This window comes from Chionomys nivalis, chromosome 17 (assembly GCF_950005125.1).
Source record: "Chionomys nivalis chromosome 17, mChiNiv1.1, whole genome shotgun sequence".
Taxonomy (NCBI): Eukaryota; Metazoa; Chordata; class Mammalia; order Rodentia; family Cricetidae; genus Chionomys; species Chionomys nivalis.
In genome coordinates, this window is record NC_080102.1 from 4,912,367 (window position 1) to 4,932,511 (window position 20,145).

The 20,145-nt window shown below is 47.4% G+C and overlaps 1 protein-coding gene across 3 annotated transcripts in view; it reads left to right on the plus strand.

Moving 5' to 3' along the window:
• Positions 1 to 20,145, plus strand: part of Baalc (BAALC binder of MAP3K1 and KLF4) — a 51,813-nt gene that overhangs the window by 23,032 nt on the left and 8,636 nt on the right. Inside the window, exons 2-3 of one of the 3 annotated variants that reach the window (XR_009058492.1) lie at positions 6,484 to 6,717; positions 18,549 to 18,680. The exons of 1 other annotated variant lie outside the window; for it this stretch is intronic. Coding sequence is in view for 1 of the 2 variants with exons in the window: in XM_057792646.1 (XP_057648629.1) it covers positions 18,549 to 18,715 (167 nt within the window). In the remaining variant the exon portion in view is untranslated. Of the gene's footprint in view, positions 1 to 6,483; positions 6,718 to 18,548; positions 18,716 to 20,145 lie in introns of those variants that run through there. One more of the 3 variants, XM_057792646.1, reaches the window with a different exon arrangement.

Genomic DNA, 20,145 nt, shown 5'->3' on the forward strand with positions numbered 1-20,145 from the left:
TGCCAACTTCACCACACGCCATTGATGGGCTCACCGTCTCCAGCACAGAGTCCCTGCGCAGTCGTGACAGGCGATGGCTCCATTTAGAAGCTGTCATCCAAGATGTCATTTTGTTCCACAAAACACAGAGAGGTCTCACCCATATACCCCATTCTTCATATATCAAGACAATTCATGGAGTTGTAGCCTTTAAAAAGATGTAGACAAGCATACTAAATCATGGGGTAGCTCCAAGTTCAGTTCACTTAGATAAGTTCAAATTTGTTTATATTTGTTTGTATAATTATATTCCAAATGGAAGCAGTCAGAAGATGTATCCTAAGGTCCTACCCCCATCAGGAGATTGCTAACTACTTCATTTTTAGGCAAATTGAACAACAACAACCAGCCTGCAGCAGACTTTTGACAAAGGGTACTTTTTTTTTTCTATGAAACTGATGTCAACACTAAGCACTAAGACCATAAATTTAGCCTTCACATTTCAGGCTTAATTAACTGTATTTCAACGATTCTATGTTTCAAAATTAACTAGATTTCAGCAATTGCATGTCTCAGAAAATTAAAAAGGGTTAGAGTAAGTGTTATTCAGTTTAAGCCCTGACAACATTGAGCTGCAATCTAAGTAACTGGCAGCAGTGCTGCCGGCAGCCAGCAAGAGCCACGGGATGCGTGAGTGTGACCCTGCCCACAGCCCTGCCTTCTCCTCAGGAGCTGGGAGGTCCTGGAGAAAACACCTCCAAATCCCACCACACAGAGAAAGCAAAAGACCCCATCCTCATAACGAACAACATCCCCAACCTTAGAGAACACAGTAGCTTCCGGCATCTGCAGGGTACAGGGAGCTCTGGGACCAGCCAACCCCCAGGTGCTGAATGCATTACACTCTGGAAAGGGACTGGATTCTGAATCCATTCCTCCGGCCTCCTCCATTGGGATGAAAATTTCATAGCAAAGAATAAATACACATGTTCCAATTTGGTTGTTTGGGAAACCCCTTTGATCAAACAATAATAACAGAGGAACAACAGATCTACATCCCAAGCCCAAATAAACCAAAGCAATAACAAACTAGGCCAGTATGTTCTGGAAATAAAAGTCATCCGTGTGTTTGCCAATGATAAACAGAAGTGTCAGGAGTTTATACCATGCAGATCCATGGGGATCTGACTGGAAAGCAAATTCCACGCCGCGTCCTGCTCCTACATGGCACAGCCTGTCGTGAAGCAGCCTTCTCTCTCTAGCGAAGACTGGGAACAGGCTGCAGGAGTGCAGTCAGTTAGCTGACTTTCTCTGCACATCCCGTGAAGTGCATGTATGGGCAAGGGGCAGGAGAAAGCCTGGATGAATGCATTTGGGAATGATTAATGGAAATATATAAAATGCAAGAGTGATTCATTAGCATTTGGGCTTGAAAGGGCCCTGAGGATACAGCCAACCACTTCTCTAGACTCATGCCAGGAGATGTTGGAGGATACTGCTTGTTCATTTCCTGGCCACCCAACCCTGAAATAATCACACAGAAACTGTATTAATTAAATCACCGCTTGACCCATTAGCTCTAGCTTCTTATTGGCTAACTCTTACATATTAATTTAACCCATTTCTATTAATCTGTGTATTGCCATGTGGCTGTGGCTTATCCGGTAAAGTTCCATCTGGCTCCAGCAGGGTTACATGGCTTCTCACTGACTCCTCCTTCTTTCTTCCTTCTTTCCAGCATTTAGTTTAGTATTCCCCAATCACCTCTATTCCCTGCGCAGGCCCAAGACAGTTTCTTTATTAACCAATGGTATTCACAGCATTCAGGGGGAATCCCACATTAGGAAGGTGCCTGCACTACATAAGCCTGGGCAGTGCCCCGTAACCACAAGCTCTTGTGGGAGAGCACAGTGGATCTAGCTGGCTAGAAGCTGTGAGACCTTCTGCAGTGTTAAGCCTATTGGTCAAGTGTAGTGAGCTGAATGGCTCAGACGCATGGCCACGCTCAGCCTCTTGTAGAGGATGGATTCCTCCGTAACCCATCCCTTCAAACACTGTGGGCTGCAAGGACTCAGGTTTTCAACAGTTTCTTAGCCTTTCCCCGACTCCATCCTAACTCTGTGGCTTAACACTGGCCAGTCCAGAGGAGGAAAGAGGTCAGAAGGTAAAACTGGTGGGGTCTCCAAATTAAGAACTTTAAATTGGAAAGCATTTTTTAAAAAATCAGCACTAACAGAAAACTGGGGAAAGGACTCATTGGCCACGGATAACTCTTGGATATAAAAGACAGTAATAAAAAGAAAAACAATCCCATAGAATGACTAGACCCCCATGGGAGGGAGGGTATTTCCCATGTTGCTTTTCTCAGTGGTGCTGGGGGTGAGATTGCTTTTGGGATGCACCCCACTGAGGGCGAAAGAAGCTCAGTTCAAAATAGAACTAAATGGTGAGAAAATTTAGCCTGGAGTCGTGATGGTGCTGAGGTTGGGTGACCCCGGGGTCAGCTCCTTCCTACCGGCCTACTCTCGGCCAACAGCAGGATCAACACAGCTGGTCCAAGCGTCATGGTCTCACACAGCAGCATGCAGCTTGCTTCTCATAGATACTCTCTAGAGGATCAGGAAGCATAGCATCCCTCCATGTGGACCTCCCAGCGGGCTTCTAAGGAGAAAGGGAATGGTGCCAGGGCCACTGGTGAAGGTTGGTGGACCCCCAGGGGACAAAGTTAAAGCCATGCATGGCGTTCCTCAAAATCTCTACCCTGCGATCAGTGAGTTCAAGGCCTTTGGAATTCATCATCCAGTAAATTAAAATATATTTTACACCCATATTCACATAGAGGGGGCGATTAACTAGTGTTTATGGAGGAACTATTATGTAACAAGGACTGTTCTGGGCCCTGTGGGGTAGTGGCAAAACACAAGTCCTTGTTCTCATGCTGCCTTCTAAGTATAGGGCAGTGGAAAAGCACATGGCTGTGTTAGAGTTCAGTGTTCTGGGGAAACTAAATACAGCACACAGGACAAGACAGGCATGCATGGGGAGGTTCCTTCTGAAGGAGTTGAGGAGGCCGGGCCACCATGCTAAGAAAGGAGGTGGCCCGGCTCTACACTCCTGAAGTAGTATACTATCTGGTTTTCCTCATGCACCCCTGGGGGAAATCATCTCTGCAGCCTGCCATTTGGAAAACTTTCCCTGTGCTTCTCTGGGTCCATAGAGGTTGACACGGGTGGGGCCTGTGACAATGGATCAGACTGGGCCTTATCTTCCCAAGTCTTATCTTACCTAAATGACGGTTTGAACGAGAATGCCCCCCCCCCCCATATGCTCATATATTTGAATGCTTGATCAACAATTGGTGGACCTGTCTGGGAGAGATTGGGAGGTGTGGCCTTGTTGGAGGAGGCGTGTCACTGCAGCTTTGAGGTACAGAGGACCCTGCGATCTCCAGTTAGCTCTGCCGCCTGCTTGTGCATGTGGATGAAAGCTCCCAGCTGCTGCTGCTCCAGTGTAGCCCAACCTGTTCTACCGCGTGCACTGCGGCACTACGCCTGTAGCATACCAACCAGATAGTTTGCAGTTCGCGAGCCAGGCAAGGGCTGGAGATTGAAACACACACAGACACAAGGGCCATCCTTGAAACGAGAATGCCAAGAATGCCCCCATGAATCAAGAATGCCAACTTTATTGTGTTCCAGGGCAGCTTATATAGGGTCTCCTTGACCGATGGCCACGCCCCAACTCTCAGTTGCAAGTCCAATTTGTCAGGTGAAGAAATCAAAACTAGAGACATAACTTGCCTCAGGTCACGAGATAAAGTAATAAAGGAACTAGGTTTCATCCTTGACACCAAAGAAATTCTCTTCACACTACAGCACCTCAAGCCCCGACACACCAGGCCAATCAGAGTGTTCAAGCAAACAACCCTGGTTCCTTCAACAAATCCCCAAGGTCGAGCTGTCGAGAAGACTCAGGACACGGCGACCTGAGTTCCATCCCCAGGACCTTTAAGAGAGAAGTAGAAAACTGACGCCTGCAAGTTGTCTTCTGACCTCTACATGTGTGCCGTGGCACGCATACACCCCGCACGCTCACACACAGGTACATAAACAAACAATGACCATTTTAAAACTTAAAAAACTTCCCATTGTCCTCCCTTCTTGCCAGCGAGCTCCACTGTGCTGCGGTTTCGATTGTTTCCTCTCTGCCTCAAGGCCTCTTCTTCAAGAGACAATCTTTGCAGCCTCCTCAGAGATTCTTGACCCAATTTACCCAAGCAACACCTCCTTGCTCTCTGTCAACATGAGCCTCTCTGCTCACACACTACCCCTGTCCCTCTGAGACACACTGGGTTGAAACAGCCATTTCTGGAATTTAACTTAATGTCTGAGGAGGCTGTAAGTTAATGTCCGGGAGATTGAAGAAACAGCAGTGGGTAACCTTGAGCCAGGCTGTTTGGTTTCTGTTTCAAGTTTATGGACTTTCCCAAGTTTAGTTCTAATATCTTTGGGTATCACTGGTCTCACGGTCAGAGGTTACATGAATGAGCACACTGAGGAAACGGCTCAGTGGTTAAAGCATGAAGGTCAGATTTTGGATCAGTACTGCCAGAGGCGGAGTGTGGTGGCCAACCTGTAATCTCTGCTCCCCCCTGCCTCTCCCCTTCAACCCTCTCCCAAGGTCCCTATGCTCCCAATTTACTCAGGAAATCTTGTCTTTTTCTACTTCCCATGTAGATTAAATCTATGTATGTTTCTCTTAGGGTCCTCATTGTTGTCTAGGTTCTCTGGGATTGTGATTTGTGGGCTGGTTTTCTTTGCTTTATGTTTAAAAACCACCTATGAGTGAGTACATGTGATAATTGTCTTTCTGGGTCTGGGTTACTTCACTCAAAATGATGTTTTCTAGCTCCATCCATTTTCTTGCAAAATTCAAGATGTCGTTATTTTTTTCTGCTGTGTAGTACTCCATTGTGTAAATATACCACATTTTCCTTATCTATTCTTCGGTCGAAGGGCATTTAGGTTATTTCCAGGTTTTGGCTATGACAAACAAAGCTGCTATGAACATAGTTGAGCACATGTCCTTGTGGCACGACTGAGTATCCTTTGGGTACATACCCATAAGTGGTGTTAATGGGTCTTGAGGAAGGTTGTTTTCTAATTTTCTGAGAAGTCGCCACACTGACATCCAAAGGGGCTGTACCAGCTTGCACTCCCACCAGCAATGCAGGAGTGTTCCCTTTGCCCCACAACCTCATGGAGGCCGTTTTTCAGCTGAGGTTTCCTCTTCCCAAGTGACTGGGTTGTGTCAAATTGACAGCTGAACCTAACCCTGACATCTTGGTTCCATATAACACGTCAACAAAACTTCTGTTTCAAAATGGAATCGGCACAAAAGGTGAAGTCAGCTCACGGGAGCAGCTGCAGACTTCATGCCTGACAATGTCCTCACGCCTGCACTGGATAAACAAGCGCCCCTCACAAGTAGCAAAGCCAACCGCCTCTACTTCCAGAACCTCCTAGAACTTGTCAAGATAGGGGAGCTTGAATTTGTCAAGACAGGGGAGCTTGAATTTGATTTGTCTGGTGAGAAACATCTGCTTAAACTTATATTCTGAACAATCTCACAAAAGCTGAAATGACAGGGAATAGGAAATAAGAGGATATTGCTATAGTTCAGAAATAGAAAATCAAACCAGCTGTGGGTTTAATCGCTTCTGCCATCTTCATGGATGCTACAGAAGAGAGCTGCATGTTTGACCATGACCAGGAATGAGATGGTGCATGGTCATCCTGAGTCCATTCACACCTTTCCCTCCAGAGGGTGGTTGCAGATGTTATCCTAATCCTAGCGTTTTGACTTTCTCCATTTTCTTTCCAAATACTGTATTACATTCAGGGGAGGATTTTTTGTTTTGTTTGTTTATGTATATTTTCTTTTTGTTTCAGACAGGATCTCCCTATGTAGTCCTGACTATTCTAGGACTTTTTATGTAGACCAGGTTGGCCTCAAACTCAAAGGGATCCACCTGCCTCTTCCACCTGAGTTCAGGGAACTTTTTAAGAAAAACCTCTGAGTCACAGCCTTCTGAGAGAGATTTCCAATGTATTAAGTCCAGGGTTGGAAGATAATATCTTAGAAATGACTTCCAGTAGCAAAGAAAAAAAAATGAACAGAAAGGCAACCATTTAGGATCCCTGCCTCCAAACTGGCATCTGGGTCCTCTTTGTTTTGGGGTGCCATTACCTACTGGACAACATCCATGCTTCTTAACCGGGGATATAATGGCCACCAAGAGTTGGCTTCTGTGTTTCCTTGGCTGGTCCTGTGTGTTGCCGATTTCTCTACGATGCTTCTCTCCAGCACCTCTGAGGTCCTCCCACCCCCATGCACCCCACTTTGCTTTGGACCCCCTTCCCCGATCCTTAGGACAGAGTGTGGCTCCCTAGAGAGGCTCAGAACGCTATGATCTGCTTCCCATGTAGAGTTTTCTCTGGCCAGGTCTCCGTCCTACGGAAGCTGCGGGCTCTACTTTCATCCCTGCTGCATGAGTCACGTCGCTGCTGTCGGCTCACTAGGAGTGCTTGGACCCTGACAGAACACCAGTCCGCTGCCAACCGGGTCTCTCACTTCTTGTTTCCAACCTTTCACCTCCTGGTTGCCTTGGTCCCTCGGGGCCCCTTGAGCTCCGGGTCTACGTGCCTTTGGAGGTGGCCACCCCTGCCCAGATGAGAGGTAAAGTTGTTAACTTGGCAAAGCTGACTGTAGATGACATCTTCTTGTCCCTGCCCATTTCTCCCACCTACTCCGTGTGTTCCCTTAGCTCTCAGGAAAGGATCTGAAATCAAACATTTGTAGGCTGTCGTGGTGCCTGGAGGTGGGGAGGTATGAAATTAATCCTGACTGTGTACGGGCTCGCCTACTCTCTTCCTTTTGATCACCTATCTTTGATGTAGATATCATGATTCTCACTTCATATCTGAGGAAATTGAGGCTTAGCGATGTTAAGTAGTAGAGGCAATGACTAAGACAGTAGATAGAACAAGATGTCTTTGGGGCTGCACAGACCTGGGTTTGGAGTCTTCACTGGCTGACTATCTTTGGGCTTTTCTGGGCCGCTGGGCTCTGGCTTATTGCCACTGCAGAGTTTGACACTGGAGTAACCAAAAACATGGTAGATGTGATTGTCTCTGAAAGGCCCGCAGCTTGCAAGAGTGCGGAGCTGGGATGGGCTCCAAGGCAGTGCCCACTCCGCTATACACTTGCCTTCCAGTGAGTACTCAGCCCAGCAAGTCCAGCACCAACGGCACTCACTGAGTGAGCAGAAATCTAAGTCACAGACTCACACATTCCTAGGGGTCCCTAATAGAACAAAACAGACTCAGAGGTGTGGGCAGGGGACTCAAGCCCTGCTCTGACCCCCAAGATAAATGTCATAAAGATTTTGTTTGTTGTACGTGTATGGAGGGCTGTGGGGGTCAGAGATCAGTACTGGGTGTGTGTCCATGTTTGATGTATGTGTGTGGAGGGCTGTAGGGGTCAGAGATCAGCACTGGGTGTGTGTCCATGTTTGATGTATGTGTGTGGAGGGCTGTAGGGGTCAGAGATCAGCACTGGGTGTGTGTCCATGTTTGATGTATGTGTGTGGAGGGCTATGGGGCCAGAGATCAGCATTGGGTGTGTGTCCATGTTTGATGTACGTGTGTGGAGGGCTACGGGGGTCAGAGATCAGCACAGCATGTCTTTTTCAAACACTCCACCTTAGGTTTTGAGACAGGTATCTCTTACTGAACTTGAAGCTTGATTTTGCTAGACTGGCTGGCTAAGAAGCCCTAGGGACCCTCCTGTCTGCTTCCCCAACGCTGGGATTATATGATGTGTTACCACAGCCAGTCCCCCGCCCCTTCCCCAGCGTGGGCACTGGGAATTGAACTCAGACTCTCCACTTACATGCCAAGCACTTTACCAATCAAGTCATCTCCCAAGGCCAAGACGTTTTCTCTTGTGTGGTAAAACCTCCTTGACATCCTCTGACCCTCAGACTCTTACTAACCGGGCAGAGATTCAACGCAAGCATCATTCTTTTCTCTCCGTGCCCCTACCCCCACCCCATCCCCTGCATTTCTACTTCTCCCCCACCTAGCCCCAGCTGGCTAGGTCCTGTTCTGGTATGTCCAGGAGTTACCCAGGTTTCCCAACTCAGAAGCGAGTCTGAGTTCTCTCCAGCAGACAGAAATCCTTCGCCTTTAGAGGACTGAAGATGAAGGGAGGATGTAAGATATCAATGGCTTCTGTTTGCTCTCTGCCACAGGAGAATGTGGCTCAGCAGGATCATGTTCACTCTCTCCCTTGAGCTCAGAAGCAAGCTCTGAGGTCATCCTCACAAGAGCCCTCTGCCTGTGAAAGACACAGAGAGGGAGAGGCAGGGTCACGTTACCACACTCTCACTCCTGAAATGGACATTTTCATTCCCTGATGCCAACGATACTTACTGTAAAAGAAGCTATTCTCTGCTCTCAGTCCACATTGTTATAACAGAAAGCACAGGCTGGGGAAGCTTACAAAGAACAAAAACCCAAGATCAAAACACTGGTTGTTTCTCAGAGGCCTGTTCCTGAGAAACGACACCATCTAGGTGTCTTCGTACAGCAGAAAGAGCAGAAGGGCAGAGGAAGGCTGATATCATACCCTCACAAGGTGGAGGAGTGAGACAGGCCTTGCGTGGGGTAGAGCCCTCATGACAATAACTCCCAAGGTCCCCACCTCTTCACACCACAGTGGGGGTGACGTTTCAATGTAATTTTTGGACAATCCATAGCACCTGTGCAAGGAATTTCAGTCATTAGAGAAGAGGAATGAGTGCTTGGGAGGTTGGGGACCCTTTTCTTCTGTTGCACAAATTTGGCCCTGCCAGTATTTCAATCCTAGAAGGTCAGACCCTCCAGACATCCCCAGAGGGTATCATCATCCAACACCCATGTCCATCACACACACAGGCTGTGGTGAGTGGAAGGAAAGCCCCAGACGACTCTCACCCACACCATCCCCAGCCCTGCTGTCAGTGGGTGTCGAGATCCCTGCAAGCAAGTCAGGGAAACATCCAAGGGAGGTGAATGATGAAACTCAGGACCTCTCATGAGGATGGTTCTGTTGATTGAGGATGCAGAGTGCATGGGACCTCTCATGAGGACGGTTCTGTTGATGGAGGATGCAGAGTGCATAGGACCTCTGGTAAGGATGGTTCTATTCCCTGAGAGACAGAGCTCAGGATTAAGGCCTAATACCCCGGATTTTGGAGGATTCAGAAAGGCTGACTCTATAGAATAACAAAGAGCTCACTGGGTTGTTAGACAACATTCACTCCAGCCTTCTGGGGGAAAAAGTGTCAGCCATTTTCTTCCTTTGAAGAATAAAGGCCTTTGTTTTTAACAGTTCTGAGTTTTCTAGTGTTTTCTGTGAGCTGCCTCTCCTATACATAGGACTCAGGGTGTCTTTACAACCTGCAGGGAGGGTTTGGAGACCCGCTGTCCCTAGAGGGCTCTGACTTTCATGAGAATTGCCCTATGGCACAACCCATCCATGGGCACGTAGCACATGCTGGGGCTTCAGGAGGAATCTGGAGAAGGCTTGCATTACTCTCCTAGTCTGTGCTCAGATGCCAGCCTTCATGGGAGCCTCTGGGGAGTCACAGCAAACTGCAGAGGAGCAGGGACAAGCAGATGGCTGACTATGGCAGGGCTCCGCCTTGTCCAGGTCTGCCATCTGTGAGAGTTTTCCGCTCAGCTTCCTGAGACCAGGGCAGGAAGCAGATGCCTGCATGGTTCATGTTTGTGCTCACGTCCCTTGCCATTGCGACTGTTTGGGAAATCAAGAATAAAAAAATCTACATCAACACCTACAGGCCTAACATCAGCTTCTTCCCACAGTGAAGTTTCTACACCAGCAGCCTGCTTACAGGTCAGGACTCCTTCAAACATTTCCCGAGTGCCTCATATATACACAAGACAGGCACTGTCTTCATTTTAATGGAGCCTTTCAGATAGCATGCCAGGCAGCGTGGATGAATCATTCCAACAGTTATAAAAATTCAAAGTGGAAGGGTAAGACTGTGGGGGAAGTGGGGAGCCCAGCCCTGTGCAGGAAAGCCCTTGGCAGAGCCAGACTTCTGCAGAGATGGAGTGTAAAGCAGAGACTGCACGTTTGTTTCCCGGCCACCTAGACCCAAATAACCACACAAAAACTGTATTAATTACAACATTGTTTGACCAATAACTCAAGCATTTTCCTAGCTAACTCTTATGTCTTAAATTAACCCATTTCTATTAATCTGTGTATCAGTATGAGGCTGTGTCTTACGGGCTAAGATTCTGTTCTGGCGTCTTTCTCCTTTGGCAGCTACATGGTGTCTCTTTGACTCCACCTTCTCTCTATATATATCTCTGCTCAGATTTCCCACTGGCTCTACTCTGCTGGCATACAGAGGGTAATCCCATATCATGGAGAAGGCTGAGGGGAGTGCTTCTAAGTAAAACAGACAGTATCACAGGGTTCTGTGTAGCTTCAGATGTCCCATGGGCCTAGAGCAGAGAGGACGGGGAAGGGGAGACTGAACCCACCAGGCTAGGAATGGCAGGAGAGCCCTTAAAGAGTGGGGTATGGGGTCTATGTCCAAAGGCATTGCGTAGCTGCTGAAGGGCTGGAGTTAACTGATAACTCTCACAGGTTTCTCTGGCTGCCCAGGAAGGAGTGGAGCCCAAAGCCACTGTTCCTTCTTTACTTAGCGTCTGCTTGAATGGGTTACCACAGGTCCACAGCACCCCGCTTGCTGAGCTGCCTTGGCATCATCTCCCACCTCAGAACAGGTGGTCACAATCCTGTTGGGAGAGGAGATTTATCAGGGTCACCTGGCCACACTCTTGGCCTGAGAGCTCCGGGGTATGACAGTAAGCCTGGGTGATGCTTCCTGGAATTATGTTTAACCCGCCATCAGTAACCCAGAAGGCTGACTTCATGGGCCTAAGGAGGAGAAAACACACCAAAATAGCTTAATTCAATCACTTGTCCTCTTACTGGGTGCTCTGCAGTGTGACTTAATTCTGAAAGCGAGCTACTTGGATCCTAAAGATCTATTCTGCCCTAAAAGGACTATGACATTTGAACTGTGGCTATGGTATGTGCGTGCGTGCGAGCATGCGTGTGTGTGTGAATATGTGCACATCATGTTTGCAGGAGCACACAGTAGCCAGAGGAAGGCATCAGATGCCCTGGCACTGGATTTATAGGCGTCTGTGAGTTGCCATGTGGGTTCTGGGAACACCACCCTATCCTCCCGAAGAGCAGTAATGTGTTCTAACCATCACATCTCCTCTGCCCTGCTGGGGTTCTCTTCAGAATAACAGACAAAGTCATTTATGTTGACGACACAGCACATCTACTGCCTAACCCAGAGAAGAGACAACTGCAACTCACTGGGATGTTCTCTTGTTTGGATCTGAGGAGTTGTATTTCTCTTAAAATGGGACTAAGCACAAATGCCCACAAAAGCAAAGATCTTAGAGCTTGCAAACCCACGATGGGGTCCTGACCCTGGCACCAAGTGTAGGTCCCTAGACAAGGACCTGAACCTGCCAGAGCCTCTGTATCCTCTCAAGAAAGAGAAGGGAGGGAAGAATCAAAACAGTTGGTTATGTTGACGGCATTTACTGTAGGTGCATAAAGAATGTCCTCGGCAGAACTCTTCCATGGCGAGAGGCCTTCTGAACTGCAGGTGAGGGCTGATTTGCTGATGTGCGGTGGTGATGTGCGGTGGTGATGTGCGGTGCTGATGTGTGGTGCTGATGTGCGGTGCTGAGCCCATGAAGCTTGGCTAGACTGCTGCTGCTTGCACTCAAAGGCACGCTGGCTGCACTCCCACCAGGAGTGTGCTGGGGAGCCTGCGCCGCACACCCTTCCCGCAGTGAGGATGGCGGGCTCCCTAACTTTTGCTACTCTGTTGATAACAATAGGCTGGTGTTTTGTTTTGTTTTGTTTTTCTAAATTCAGAAGTTTATTTTTCAGTCATTGTTAGGGGAGCCCTAAATTTCCACTAAATTAGCGCGTGACAAAGGATTGAGGCAGGTGTTTCATGCACTCCAGCGGAGTGCGTTCTGAGATGCACGGTAGACACCTAACACACACAAAAGGTGTCTTCAGTCCTTTGGGTGTTTTTACATCTTCAAAACTTAGAACAACTCAGTGGATCAAAGCTTTTTCATTTTTGTTTCCTTAAATATATATTTCTGGATTCAATAAAGAAAAATCATGTAATTTTTTTAATAACTGTCTCAGAGAACAATCTGATGGCAACTTTAGAATCTAGTTGCACTAAGTATAGAAAATGCCAAGGGATAAATCACAACCAGGAAATCAATTACCACTTTCTTAAAAGGCCAGCTACTAGCAAAACCGGTAAACCAAGGGATAAAAGAAAATAGTGTGTCTTAGCCTGTCTCAGCTGCTATGACAAAATAACCTATGCCAGGTAGTTTAGAAACGGAAAGGTATTACTCAAGGTCTGGAGGGTGAGAAGCCCCAGATCAAGGCACCAGCAGTTTTGTTATCTGGTGAAGATTTAGTTTCTGCTTCAAAGAAGGTGCCCTTTGGTACTTCCCCACATGACCAAAGGGGGAAGGCAAGTCCTTCCAACTGTTCTATAAAAGCTTTTCATCCATGAGGGTAGAGCCCACGTGATAATTTTTTTCCTAAAAGTCCCACCTGTCTTACTATTGCACTGAGCATTAACTTTCAGTGTATAATTTATGGGGGACACCAACATTCCACATAGCAGAGTATAAAGCTACATCGAAAGACTCTAAAGAGAAAAGTCAGGAGGCTTTGGTGGTTCCAGACACCTTGGAATCAGTCAAAAGGGTCACTTGTCAGGCATTTTTAACTCCTTCACTGACTAGATCTATTAACTTTGTGGTAAGAGGACAGACCATGAGCAGGATACCTTGTCTGAATGTGTACAGAAGTAGAACAAGATTAAGAGATAAAACTAACACCACCTCCCCTCAGCCCAGCAGAAACAGGCTGTGACCTGAGGAACCTCAGCCAAAGAAAGCTACAACCCCTCTTGATGGAAAGTGTACCCTGGCACTTGCTGTCACCCCAAGGATGCTGCTTCGTGGGTGCTCCGGATTGTGCAGCTAAACAATCCCCTGGGTGGTGGGATGTAGCCTAAGAAAATGAGACCCAAAGTGAGCTTCACAGAAGAGGAAAAGACACGTGGGGGCTCATCCCTTCTTTTCAGACATCATTACGTCAGCATGCTTTCAGATCGTCCACCCTCCGACAAAGATGCAACCTCTGCTACCCAGCTCCCTGAGTCTTCTCTGGGATGGAGTCGAGGGGCTGTAGAGGTGGCATGTTGTTGGAGAGTACTGGTTAATCCTGCAGAGGACCTGCTTCGCTCCCAGCACCCATGTGGTGGCTCACAACCACAGGTAACTCCAGATCCAGATCTAGGGAATATGGTGCCCCCTTTGACCTTCCAGGTCACCAGACACATGTTTTCCATGGAGATATATCAGAAAAACATCAATATGCATACAATAAAAATAAATAATAACCACCTCCCCACCCCGACAGAATTTCCCTGTGTAGCCCTGACTGTCCTGGAACTTACTTTTAGAGCGCTGGTCTCAAACTCAGAGATCTTACTGCCTCTGCCTCTGCCCACTGAGCCCTGGGATTAAAAGTGTACACTACCACCATCCAGCAATAATAAATCTTAAAAAATATATTTATAGTGAATTCTCAACCTTGCCCCTAACTTTGAAATATGATTGTATTTGGAAACAGAGCCTTTGAAAGACAATCTGAGTGGGCTTGAGTCTAATGTGGCAGCTGTCTTTATAGAAAGGACGTTAGGAAACACCCTGTGAAGACGGAGAAGGGAGGAGATGGTGTTCATCTATATGCACAGGAGAGAGGCCTCAGGGGAAATCGAACTATTTATTTATTTACTTATTTAGACAAGGTCTTGCTATATAGACAAGGTCGATCTGGAACTCGCCATGGGCCTGGTTCAGCTGAGATTACAGGCAGGCGTCATGCTCGGTTTGAAACCAGCCTTTTCACACCTTCCCCTTGGACTGCGAGAAAAAACCATTGGTGTGGTTCGTTGTGTTGTTTCTAGCAGAGCAGTACACAACCCATGCATTTTAAATGTTTAGGAGAACTATTCAAGGGAGAGAAGAAGGAAGGAGAGGGGTGGAGGAGTGTTTGGAGCAACCTGGGAGGAGGATGGATGCTGGCGTGTTCACAGTAACTCGCCAGTAGCTATGCACCTTAGAAGCAGCAAGCGTGCATGACGTTAGAGGGAGCTAAACTTTTATTATAGCTTAGGTCAGAACAGCCCAAAGTAACTATGGAGACCTGGTGAGGACAGCCTCAGATCTACTCTATAAAAATCTTGGAGGAGAGATGAATAGGGAGCCGCCACTGAAGGGTCAGAGAGAGCCAAGGAAGTAGGCGGAGAGAAGTCATAGGTTCCAGGGAGAGCACAGGAAAAGTAAAGCTTGCTAGAGCTCAGGTTCTCTGTCACTTAGAGTGGCTACTGCCCTCCATAGCCTGTGTGTCACCTGCTGGGTGTCCTTACTGGGGGAAAAATTCAGACCTCATCTCCACAGCACTGGCAGACAGTTGCTGTGGCTGCCACCCCCAGTTCCAGCCAGTTCAGAAGTTAGGCTCTCCCCACAGCTGTTGCTGTGCTAGTCCAGATGTTTCTCGTCTCTTCAGTCAGTAAAACAGTCTGAAACGTGTTGTTCACGGGTTTTTTCCCCTTTTAATACCCGCTCTCTTTAACTATTATGTGGTTGTATAGCCACCTGCATCACCAATTTTAGAACATTTTCATTATCTGGGGGAAAAAATATCATACCTATTAAGAGTCATTTTTCATCTCCTCCAATACCCAAGCCCTTGGCAATCAAGCTGCCTTCCCGTCTCTAGAATTGCCCGTTTCTGAATATTTTATAAGGTATAATCATAAGCTACCTTCTGTAATTGGCTTCTCAGTCAGCATGTTTCAAGCTTAGCTGGTGTATAGCATACATCAGTAATTCATCATCTGTATTACCCATCCACTCACCAGCTGGGGGGATGTTTGGTCTATTGCTACTTTGTAGCTACTAGGCATGGCGAGTCTTCCCTCTTCACCTAAGCAAAACTAGAGAATGCCTCTCAGGACATGCTCAGAGATTCGCTTCCATAACGAGATTCTAAACCCCACCACCAAATTGGCAACCGAGATTAACCTTTACAAATGTTCGTGTGAACGCTTCTGTGTGGCTTTTCTCATCTCTCTTACGTGTGTACCTAGAAGTGGCGTTGCTGGACCACAGAGGCTGTGTCTTCCTTTCTGAAAGCCTGGCACGGGGAAGCAGCCCGAACTCTGCCCGGCACACCCATCACAGAAGCGGTGTAGGGCTTCCCAGTTCTCCACAGCTGCATCACTGCTTAGTCTCCAGCTTTTGTTTTCTTAAATCCTAAGTGGTAACTTCTTACAGCTTGGGATATTCTTGGCCGTTTGCATGTGTCCTTTGTGTGGACATCCACTCAGATCTTTTGCTCATACGATAGCTGGATCATTTGCCTTTTTTCATTATTGGACTGCAAGAACAGGGGTATAATTTTTGAAAATTCTCTCCAATCCTATGGATTACATTTTCATGTCCATGGCCACCTATGCATTTGGTCATGTCCAGTTATGGATTTCATCATTTCTATTTGTGCTTTTGGGTCATATCCCAGGAACTGTTGCCTAACCTAATATCATGAATATTTGCCAGTTATATTTTAAAGAAATATTTAATGGTTTTAGCCTTTACTTTTACATCTTTGGTTCCTTGTAATTTAACTTTTGTGTTGGTTGTGAGGTAGGGAATTCCCCCATTCTTCTGCACATGAGCCTCTAACATATCTGTTGAGAAATTGTTTCCTTTTTGAATGATTTTGGCATCCTTGTCCAAAATCAATTGCCCATAAATGCAAGGGTTACTGAATAGTTTGTTGGGATATCTAATAATACCCATGCCAAAGGTCACATATCATATTGTATAACATGTGCAATTTGCAGTTATTCATCAGACTAAAGAAATGGCAGACAGACACCATCCTATTCTAGTTCATTTTGAAAATTAGAAGACAGATTCTCAGTAAGTGGTTGAGTAGTAATAACTTAATTTATACCTCAATTCAGATGAAATTACCATGGGGCATGTGTTCTGGATCGGAGCCTAGACAGGGCTCTATGAGCCAGGGATCCGTCTGATGTGACTTCAGAGACTCTTCCCAAATAGAGCGCCAAGGTCTTACACTCTGAGTCCTGTCATTGAGGGAAGGCACTTCCAGGCACTTCTTCATGACTTTGGGCAGACTTTCTAACCACCTTGACCGGGAGGAGCCAGGTGCTGGGGTTAGGGAGCAAGCTTGTTCTCTGTGCGGCTGCCAGCCACTATTTTAAACCCCTCTCTCTATTTTGCCCTCCTATGTGGCATCATTTCTAAGCCAGAAGCTTCGGCAGGAAGCCGCTGGTTGCAGTATATCAAGCATCAGCACATCCATTTTCTACCTTTTGGCAAAGTCAGTAATTTGGTTTGTCTTTTGGATGGGATAGAAATTGTGTGGAGCATGTTAAAAAAAAAAAAAGAGGCACTCTAGGGGCACACAAATTTTAAGGAGCTAGCAAATTTATCTTCGTTTATTATACTGTTCTGGAATGCACTGTGAGAAAATAAAGGTTTTTGCCTATAGCCCCGAGGACCAACAGGAGCATTAATCTGTGAGATACAGACAGGCAGGTCTGTACATAGCTACATCTACAGTCATAATATAATAAACCTTTGAAGTCTCTGAAACCCTCTGCCTCAGAGTCTAGGGTGCTTTCAGAAATCCACGTTCCCGAGGCTCTCCTGAATCAGAAGTCTGGGCAGCAGATGTTAGGATCTGTGCTTGAAGACACCCCTGGAGGGTCTGCTACACCCCTAAATCGAGAGCTGCCGACTTGGGAGCTTCCCGAGAAGAAAGCGCTTGCATCCCAAGTGTCGGAAAAGCACAGATCTGGAGTTAAACTTTAACTCCCGCTCCAGGCTCCAGGAGTTGGCAGTGGTACAATGGTAGATGCACAGATGGGGCCCGGCGGCTCGCACCATACAGGGGCCACCTTTACTGGGTGAGAATAAAGGATTCCTGGTTCACAGGACACTGTGAGGATTAAATGGGACAATGCACACAAAGGCTCTAACAATGCCAGACACAGACACAGACATTGTTATTTATTTATGCGCATATCATTTATGGCACGGCACCAGCTGTCTCTCCCCAGGCCCCTCTCATTAGCCTCGTTGGTTATATTCTCGACTTAGGAGTCGCACAATCAGCTTGTGCTTCGCCATTGACCTGTGGAACCTGATAGAAGAGCTGAGAAATTCTGATGACCAGCTGAAACAGGGTCAGCCAGGCCACTGACCACTGCCAGGTGTAGTCTTTTCAGGACAACCAGCAACGAACCCAGTGGTCCTAGCGTGAGGATTTAACTTGTATTTCTCAGTTCTAAAACGTGCCAAAATTGGTAAGTACAGAACATCACAAAAAGCAGTATCTTCCCCTTCATTATCCAGAATTATACCCTATGCAAACAAACCCTGCTGGTTGCTCTCAGCTGCAGCAGGTATCTCTGCATGGTGCAGCCAGATGGTGTGCAGGCCCTGCTGGGCTCCTAAGGGCCCTGGCTTGGACTCAGTGGTTGCCATCTTGAAATTCTTAGTTATTCTCTCCTTGAGCTTGAGTCTTACCAGTGAAATTTAATGCCCGAGTGCAGCACCCTGCTGCGAGCCAAGCCCCATGGCCATCTAGCCTAGGCTGGTGGAGGAGGCAGACACCCTCTAGGGCTGCCCTCTCCCCATAACTCCTGCAGCATCTGGCTGGCTCTCTGGCTCTTGGCAGGTCCTCTCCGTGCTTCGCGGGCCTTTTTCGCTTACAAATAAGGTACCTTTTATGCTCCGTGAATTCCCTCCTTGTCCTTCTCTTGCTTTTCAGTGAGGCTGTTTATTTAAAGTTCTATGTTTCTTGGCATTTGTCACGGGATATGCTTGCTCAGTCTTATTGGTGGAGATGGGGGGAGGGGAGGAACCCAGTGTAACCTTCAAGCGAGCCACCTTAGTTCTAGGAATTTATCCCAAGAGAAAACTAAGTAAAATTATTAATCAAAAGGAGTATTATTCCAGTAACATTATTACTAGGAGGTTAGAGGGGGTTGATTAAATGATGGCCTTTCCATACAGCCAGCAGACGTGTTAAAAATAACATGCCCTGGATGGGCAACGGTGAGGAAAAGTTGTCATCAGTGTGGTAATGAAAAAATGTCAAGCAACAAAATTACTTTAAAATCTCATTTTTATATAAAAAGACACACATTTACATGGTAGTTTCTGGGAGGTGTTTGGGCTGCCCTCTTTTCTGCCATCTTGTTTCCAATGCCTGCCATTGCAGCCTCTGGTGCCATGCTCTCCTTGCCTTCCCAGGTGTGCTGGAAGATGGACTGTCCTCCAACGGCGTACTCCGATCTGCCGTCCCAGGGGGAATAGCCAACCCAGAGAAGAAGGCGACCTGTGGGACACAGTGTCCCAACTCCCAGAGCCTCAGCTCAGGCCCTCTGACCCAGAAACAGAATGGCCTTTGGCCCACAGAGGTAGGGGCGCGGCCACAGAACCAACTGGGGACTGGAGAATGGGTGGACTGCCGGCCTCGGGGATGGAGATTCTCCACCCCTCCCTCACTTAAATCCTCTCCCCGTGGGCTATAGGGTTTTCGTTAACTTGCAGAAAGGTGTCCTCAAATGAAGTAATGAAGCCTGTGGTAAGAAGCAAACTTGGCGTTTTACCTCACACCCTCCAACCACTTGCTCAATGCAAGGGTCCCGAGGGAGAGTCTTGTAAAACATCATGACATTGTTACCTTTAAACCCTTGCTGTTGGCAAGGCAGCAGGCTGTGGTCCCTGGAGCTGGCTGTCATCTCTGACCCTTTTCTCCCTGGAGCTCTTGGTTGGATGCCCTCCTCCTGCTGTGCCTGGCTCCTCCATGGAGGGGCTGCAGCCTAGAACAAAAGTTCTGAGGAGACTGGGCTCTGTGCCCCCTTTTCTTACTCCTACCCAGTTCCCCCTCCCATTTTCTCATGGTCCCTGAAGTCCCCCACTTCAGAATGTACGGGCTCCACCTTCCCCTGAGGGCACAGCTTCCCGCCCAGTGATGGAATTCTTGCTCTCACCCGTTGCGAACTCATCTCTGAAGTTCACTAACTGGGTAGACTTGCAGGAGTCAATCTCTCAGACCCTCAGGTTCCTTAAACATATAACGGAAATGAAATAATACCCCAAGGAACAGAAGACGGGTCTGCTCTTGTAAATTGAGATACACATAACAGTGGCAAGGAGGCCAAGCAGGATAGCTTGGCACTCAACACAAGGACCTCATTAATGCTAACGGAGCCCTACTGCTAACTGGGGAGGTAGTGGACAGCGTCTTCCCAGGGCCTGGTATTGGCCACTTTGCCTGTGCATAAGCTGACCTCTAGGAGAACCGAGTCATCATTGATATATCCCAAAGCAGCCTGGGCTCCACAGAACCGTGCTCACAGTTTTGGTGAGAGTTCTAGTGAAGGTTGGGGTATGTGTTCCCTATCCTCCTCCCCGTACTGGGGTCTCCACTCTTACAGCCAGAATGAGCTCTAGCAGAGAGGTGGCAGATTGACCTGGGAAGTGGCCTGAGCCCTGTGCTTGTTCTCCCATGTAATGGATAGCACGGAGAGTACTAGATATGTGATGGAGATGGGTGTGATCCCTTTCCACTGAACAAGGTGGAGCAAAGCATCACAACACCTGGGTCGGGACTGTAGCCCCAGGGGCAGAGTCTTCCTTAGCAGTATGAAACCTTGGGCTCAGTCCCTAGCACTGGGAAATCAGAGTACCCATAAAATGGAGCTAGGAAGATTAAAAGTTCAAAGTTATCCTGAGCTACGTTTTCACAGCGACGAGAAACCAACACGCACACGTTGAATATCACAATTCTAATTTCAAATTTGAATCTCTTCCCGAGTGAGCAGCACTTCTTTCACGATGCTGG